The sequence below is a fragment of the Microtus pennsylvanicus genome, chromosome 15, assembly GCF_037038515.1.
Source record: "Microtus pennsylvanicus isolate mMicPen1 chromosome 15, mMicPen1.hap1, whole genome shotgun sequence".
Classification (NCBI taxonomy): domain Eukaryota; kingdom Metazoa; phylum Chordata; class Mammalia; order Rodentia; family Cricetidae; genus Microtus; species Microtus pennsylvanicus.
In genome coordinates, this window is record NC_134593.1 from 674,507 (window position 1) to 682,139 (window position 7,633).

The window sequence follows — 7,633 nt, forward strand, 5'->3', positions numbered from 1 at the left end:
GACAAATTTGTGCCTGTCTGGATGTTCCGCGGTGAGAGGACAGCGCTGCAAAGCCAGTGAGGCACACAGACAGCGGGTGCAGCAGGAGCACAGCAAGGAGAGCAGCGTGGCTCCAGAGATGGGAGACCTTAGGGACACAGGAGAGGCTGCAGCTTCACCCTGTTCTAAAGGGACACCTAATGGGTGTGGGTTACAACCACAGACAAATCAACGAACTCTGTTGATTATGAAGTTGGTGTTTGGTCTAGAAATTAGGATTTTTTAAAAATATACTTTGATAAATCATTTGAGTATATTAGGCTTGCATGCAATGTACGCCAGTCACACCCTCCATCTGTCTCCCTGCGGACGCTGGGATTCTGAGCAAGGAAGGTGAGAAAGGTTTGGAGACGGGGAGAGGTCACCTTGGTAGACAGTGCAGCTGTAGTAAGGATGAAGTTCTGTAAACACAAGTCGTGTTGAAGAAGGACAAGGCCACTAGATGGCAAGACAGCGCCAAGGACAAGTTCACACAGGCCCTACTGTGTTTCCTCTGGGAGGCTTGGCCCTGAAGAGAGAGAGAGAGAGAGAGAGGAGAGAGAGAGAGAGAGAGAGAGAGAGAGAGAGAGAGAGAGAGAGAGAGAGCCGTTCTCTTCTGTTGAGCTTCAGGACTTCCGGATAGAGTATGACACCACGCTGCTGTAGAGATACAGGCACAATCACGTGACTGTGCATGTGTGTGCGTAAGTGCACAAACAGAATCTGCATTTTCTTTTTTTATTGAGAGAGGGGAGGGGGAAAGGACGAAGGAGAAAGTGACAGCAGTGAGGTGAAGACAAGCTGTAGTGCCATTTCTCTCCTTCCATGTGGGTACCAGGGGCTGAACTCAGGCTGGCAGGATGCTGCACATGCCTTTACACACTGAGTCCCAGAACCCATGTTTTAAAGTAGGTCATGGGCCAAAATCATGTCAGTTCAGTCCAGTTCTGCCCCTGGGAGTGCAGGCTGGGGGGCAGGAGGGGCAGGAGGCTGTAAGCTCATTAACATTCTTAGCTTAGAGTCCCCCCAAAGTGTGGTGCTTCCAAACCATGACCTGAACCGCGCTGTTTTCCGGCACAGTCACCATATTAACCTATCCGCTCTCAACTCTGCCGCTCTGGGCTTTCCAGAGGCTGCCTTCCTATTGGGTGCCAAGGAGACCAACAAGGCTCTACCATCTCAGGTCAAAGGGGAAGGGGTGAAGCTTCAAGTCGGACACAGAAATTGAAGTAGGAAAGTAGAGTCCTACAGTCTATAGAATTCTTTGTTACTTGGATTTGGCTTTATTGGCCTACACTATCCGACTGGTGAGGTTGGCTTCGTTTTGCACCCGGTAGGATAGTTTGCCACTTTATGTTCATTGCGTTCGTGGCAAAAGGAGGGAAAGACGAGAGAATGCGGACCACAGGAGGAAGGGGAGAAGACAGAGCCTCCACCCCGGCCGGGTGGGTGTTATGAAAATCCCAGCAGTGCCAGGTGGATCGTTCCCTACAGGACAACAGCTGCCGCTTCCTCCAGCCTGCACTGGGAGGGAGCTCGGGGTGGGGAGAGGGAGGCTGGACTTGGATGAGTGCCCACCCTCCGAGCCAAGCCTTTCTTCCGGAGTTCCACACAGCCTCTCGATACCCCTGGAAAGCCCGTGGGAGAGTGTTTCCCTCCAGCCAGGAGCAGATCCAAGTTCTGTCAGCCTGATGTAGATCCTGGGTAAATAAGGGCAAGAGGCTCGTTTTTATATTTGGAGAAAGTGAGACACACTGCAAAGCTGGGGTCAGTTGTGGACTCTCTTCGGGTCTCTGGATTCCCATGACCTTTCCTGGAACAGCTGTGAGTTTGCAGGAGGCAGCCCTGACGGAAGGTTAGAATCCTTGCCTCCCAGACCTTTAGAGAAGCTAGGAGGACCTGGTCTTAGGGCGAGGTTATCAGCTTGATCGGTGCCCTAAGCCCTTTCCAGCGCCACAAGCCTTAGTTATATCCAGAATTAGTTCTTTAGCCCTACTCAAGTCTACCACCGTCTGGCAGACCTGCCTCTCTTTGTCTCTGACTTTTCTCCCACTTAGTGTCCTAGCCACGGGTAGACATGATTTTCGTAATATATTTTTCATGCTGCTTAACTTCTAACAGCCCAGTGAGACTGGGCCCAGGGTTCTCAGGATAACCACCTCCCTCCTCAGGAGAACTTTTCATATCCTCCCAATTCAGAGATAATTTTGGTTTTGATTTTTTTTTTTGAGACAGAATTTAGTGTAACCTAGGCTGGCTTGGATCTTGCTGTGTAGCTGAGGGTGCCCTTGAACTCCTGATCTTCCTGCTTCAACCTCCCGTACTGGGGTTTCAGTTGTGTCCCACTGCAACCAACGCTCAGGATCAAGCCTGAGACTGGAACACGCTGCCAACTGAGATACGTCCCCAGCTGCCAGCGATGAGGTCTTTCTCATCTCTGCATTCTATGATATTTACTGTCTTTTGGGGGGCTGGAGAGATGGCTTAGCGGTTAAGAGCACTTGCTACTCTTCCAGAGGACCTGAGTTCAGTTCCTAGTATCTATATCAGGGGACTTAAAACTGCTTGTAACTCCAGCTCCGGGGGCTTCTATGTCTCTGGCCTCCATGGAGACCTATGCACGCGTGTGCACAGACCTCTATACACACACCTACACATCATTTTAAAAATAACAAAAAATTAACCTTAAAAAAGAAAAGAAATTATGCCTGGAGTAGTGGCACATGCCTTTAATACTGGCACTCGGAGGCAGAGGTAGGTGGATTTCTGAGTTCCAGGCCAGTTTGATTTACACAATGAGTTCCAGGACAGCCAGAGCTACAGACATAATAGAGGGACAATAACTCAGAGACTCTGTATAAAACCATCATCATCATCATAACAATAATAAATCAGATTTCTGTCTGGATTCTGGTTCTTTTCTCTCCGACTATCAATCATCAGAAGTCTGGATTCACCCACTAACGTCCTCCCTGGAAGGCTCGGGACCATCGAGGAGGAGAGTGGAAATACTATAGGAGATACTATCCCAGCAGTCAGACAAGGCTGCAGCTTTCACAGCGTGAAGGAGAAGGGGCTTGCGAAGCCCCACCCAGTACTGAGGAACCTTCGGCAGTTGGTTGCTGGGGGGCAGTCAGTCTTCTTGTTGCTATGCCCTGGTAGGGTGCCCATGGTCCAGACACCCCTGCACCCATGCGTGAGCAGCACTAATTGGATTTGGTAGATTATTTTTAAAGGACACTAAGATGGGAGAAGGCAAAGGTGGTCTCGAAGGAGTTGGAGGAGGGCATGGGGGTAAGAATCATGTAAATACATGTACAAAATCACCAAGGAATAAATTAAACCATTTTTAAAAATTCTGTCATAGTGATCACTGGAGTCTTTGTGGAGATGAGTCCCAGAGGCTTGGTTTCGAGGGGACTCTGGGTTGGGGGGTGCAGCGATCTGCATTTGCCATTAGGGAATAAATGAGGCTCTGAATTGACATAGAACCTAGGAGACATGTTTCCAGTTACCTATCTGCACACTGTTTAATAATTAAAAGACATTTCATACTTATTATAACACATTATTCTCACAGCCTTCTGAACTAAGGGAGGTGTCTCACCTCACGAAAGATGAGTCCAGAGGCAGTGAGTGGACCCCAGGCTTTATGTGGATGCAGTTGTCCACACGTGGACCCCCTTCCGCGATAATTGTGCTGTCAGCATTTGGAATCCTATGTGCAGGGCAAGTGATGGTGGGTGGAGGAACTAGCAAGTGGCAATGAGGATGAAAAGATTGATAAACAGCTCCAACTGCAGCCTGGAGGGAGGCTGGGTACGGCGGCATGGCCAAAACCGGGACCATAGACTCTGTCGAGGTCCTCAAAACACAGCTATGGCCAGGCTTAGGCACTGACCTGCAGCCTCAAGGACAGCCACGTGCCTCTGTGGGCCTGACCCTTACTTGTCTGAATTATGCATAACCCTCAGGGGAGGTCTTCTAAGCTGAGAATTCTGTGGTGAGACCCCAGGTCTGTCCTCATATGAACTCGATATGGAAGATCGGCAACATTCTGAGTAAAGGAGACAGCATGGGCAGAGGTGTGGGACCCAGTACAAGACGGGAAGCTGGCAGGGATGTATGCACACACAGACATGCACAAGAGCAAGATCCTGACAGTCTTGTGTCCTATGAGAGCTGACTGGATTATATAGTGTAAGAAACAGGAAACTGATGTGAAGGACATTTTAAGGTTTTATTTTTAATGTATACAAGTATTTTGTTTGGACAAATATATGTACATCACCTGTATCCCTGTGGTGATGAGGCCAAAGATATTGCATCAGATCCCGAGGCCAGAAGAGTGTAGCAGATGCCCTGGAGCTGGAGTTGTGGTGGTTGTGAGCCACTGTGGGAGTGCTGAGGACTGACTCGGGTCCTCTTGCCCGCTGAGCCGTCTCTCCAGCCCCGTGGGAAGTAATTTCTTTTTTAGATGTTGAATTAAAGGCAGTTGAGACTTCGTGGAATCGGAGCATGTTGTCCATGTAAAAGGAGGGACTGAGCTGGGAAAGGAGGAGGCTCGGGAGGGACAGATTTGGGGGGGAGATTTAAGTAAAGATCCCGAGGGCTACATGGCTTATGGGTTCCTGTGCATTGCTGAGTGGTCACAAGCCAGGCACTAGGCAAACGCTCATGATCGACATCGTAATGAGTTCTAATACACCATGAGGTAAAAGGTCCTATTCTTACAAGCTTGGTAAACTCAAGCGATGGCATATGCCTTATAAACTATGGAGCCAGACTTGAGTCTTGATTTTACCATCATGCCTTGCGGTTGATGGTGAGGGCGAGAGAGGAGCCTATCATTGAAGAATGAGGAAGTATATAAGGTCAACTCGACAGATTCTTCTGGCATCACCTGGGAGATAGGATTCTGTGCACATCTTTGGGGCATGATCCTGATTGCATTAATTGTGGTGGGAAACCCAGTCCCTGTGGGCAGCACTGTTTCTTGGCTGGGGTCCTGGGCTGTATGAATGAAGAAGGGCGTTAGGCAGCAGCCAGTGTTCATTTATATCTGCTTCCTGACTGGATTCTATGTGACCAGCTGCCTTGACTTCCCCACTCTCCTTGATAAGTGAACCAGAATAAACCCTGTTCCCTGAAGCAGCTCTTGTCAGTTTTTTACCACAGCAGCAGGGAAATAAAGGCAGACACAGAGAACTACGTTTGAGGAGAACAGATTTAATTTTGGAATCTTGTTTGTGCAGCTGGGAAGAGCAAATCCAGAGGAGGCCGAAAATGAAGGACCACAGAGAGACACCAAGCTGTCGCTCTCTGGGACAAACTCCTCCTTCCCCTGAGCTCCACAGGGAACCCCAGAGTACCTGGTCTTTCTGACTCCCTTCAGCTACTGCTGAAGGTGAAGAGGTTCTCCTGAGAGCAAGCCCAGGGAGCAGGGTGGGTGATACATGCCTGTGTTTCCAGCACTCAAGGGGCTGAGACAGGAGGATAACCAATCTGAGACCAGCCTAGGCTACATAGTGAGACCCCATCACCAAATAAAGCCCCCGAATGTGCAAATGTGCAGAAGACCTGCAGGGAGAAGAGGCTGTAAGGTCTGTGGGAGGCACGGCTAGAGCTAGCAGGTCCTTGGAGCTAGCTTCTTGACTCTGAAGAAGATCCAGACACCTGATAGATAACAACCCCTTTCCTCCACAGGACAAGCTACCACGAAGGAGCCAATACTAAGAATCTGACCTGGCCCGGTGGTTCACATTCTGTCAAGTCCCTGGCCGCACTCTCAGAGCCAATCTGAGGCTTCAGAGGCTTCGGGTCACAGGTGCAGGGTGTTGGCACTTGCAAAAACTCTTTGTTCTTGGTCATTTCAGTGGGAGGTGCCCATGCCTATGGCCCCCAGGGTTTGTAAGTGGGATGAGACGTTGGTGATGCCTTGATCAAAGGTAAACACTTCATTCTTCAGCAACAAGATGGTTCTTTCCTTCCTACTTTGCTGAAAGCAGGACCAGTGGGCCAGAGCAAGCATCAAAGAAGGCCCAGGGATTTAGGGGTTTCTGGCCAGGAGGTTGGAACTAAGTGTTCTGAAGACACCAAAGATGAGATCAGACAGCAGTGTGTCTTTCCTCCTACTCATATAACGCCCTTAGCACAGGGCTTCTCAAACCCAGGGGACAGTCCCTCCTTCCAGACACTATCCAGAAACTTTTTCAGTCTCATCCCACCTTTAGGCTGTAAGTGGCCTCAGGCAGGCTGCCCGCTTTCCACTCCTGTATTTACCGTAAGGAGTGCCAGGAAACAAGGAGCATTCAGAAGCTTTTCTCACTCTGCGCAGCAGCCCAAGGACTGGGAGAGACAGACTCAGTGGTGCACTACAGGGGAGAACGGCTGGCTGGAGACGGAGGAGTTGGGGCCTTGAGCAATTTCCTCGTCTTACAGGATCTGTAAGTTACTGAGCAGTTCTTCGAGGATAAGGGAGGCCCAAAGGGGAAACTGGAGAATACTGGAGGCTCTGGGAAGAGTGGACAGTCTCTTCGGGCCTAACGTGCCTCTCATTACCGTAACTCTGCCAGCAGAAGGCATGGCACGAGACGGGGTCTGGCTCCTTTGCCTCCAGCTTGTCCTACGGCCAACTCTGGTGACAGGCATCAAGATGGAGATCGCCATCAAGAACTTCCGCACCTTACACGTTGACTACCCCAGGATTAACTACCCGAAGGGTTTCCATGGGTACTGTAATGGGCTCATGGCCTATGTGAGGGGCAGAATGCAGGACTGGTATTGCCCTAAGATCCACTACGTGGTCCATGCCCCCTGGGAAGGCATCCAAAAGTTCTGCAGAAACAGCGAGAACTTCTGCGAGAACTTCAATGAGTACTGCACGCTCACTCAGAACTCCTTCCCCATCACCATCTGCACCCTGGGTTCCAAACAGCCGCCAACCAGTTGCAGCTACAACAGCACCCTGACCAACCAGAGGCTGTACTTGCTCTGCTCCAGCAAGCAAAATGCTGAACCGATAGGCATCATTGGCCTCTACTAGGCTTGCCAAGCAGTCCCACCTCCGACGGGCCTGTACATGCCACCCCAAAGCCTGTTCCCCGCTTCTGAGGCAGAGCCCCGCCCTCCTCCAGGCTCTTTGCAACTTCTCATCACCCCCACTATGCACCTCCCTCGCTCAGCGGCAGTAAAACCCACCCAAGAAGCTGCTGGTGTCCAGCTGGCAGAGCTTGTCCGTCTACTGGGCCAGATCCCGACTTCTGGATGGAGGCCCAGGCCCCAACTCATGCCATAGCAACAGGCACCCAGTCCCAGTATTTCTCTCTATTCCTGTTTCTAGTGTCAACCTCCCCCACTTCCCTCATAATTCCTGCCCCTCCTGGGAGCCTCCGGTCGACCCCTAGGCTCACTATCTCAATCCGCTCCCAGCCCTCTCTCTCTCTGTGATCTTCCCTTCCCCACCTCCTCCCACCGTGGAGCCCAGTGTTGCCTCCCTGTTCTTCCGACCCCTGGCCCACTGGTGGCCATGCTGCCTACCTTGCCCCAGCCTCTGCCTCCCACCTTCTTTCACCTTGGTCCACCAGTCTTTTCAAGTTATCTTTTCTGTTCTTCC

The 7,633-nt window shown here is 50.7% G+C and overlaps 1 protein-coding gene across 1 annotated transcript; it reads left to right on the plus strand.

The window, feature by feature from the left end:
- The first annotated feature begins 581 nt into the window (after positions 1 to 581).
- Positions 582 to 7,331, plus strand: Rnase13 (ribonuclease A family member 13 (inactive)). Its single transcript, XM_075949893.1, has 2 exons — positions 582 to 722; positions 5,725 to 7,331. Exon 2 carries the CDS (start codon positions 6,602 to 6,604, stop codon positions 7,061 to 7,063), a length of 462 nt encoding a protein of 153 aa, XP_075806008.1. The 5' UTR covers positions 582 to 722; positions 5,725 to 6,601; the 3' UTR covers positions 7,064 to 7,331.
- Positions 7,332 to 7,633: the final 302 nt, after the last annotated feature.

Excerpts from the sequence above, each read along its gene's own strand:
- Rnase13 (XM_075949893.1), top strand. The coding sequence starts at position 6,602 with ATGGCACGAGACGGGGTCTGGCTCCTTTGCCTCCAGCTTGTCCTACGG.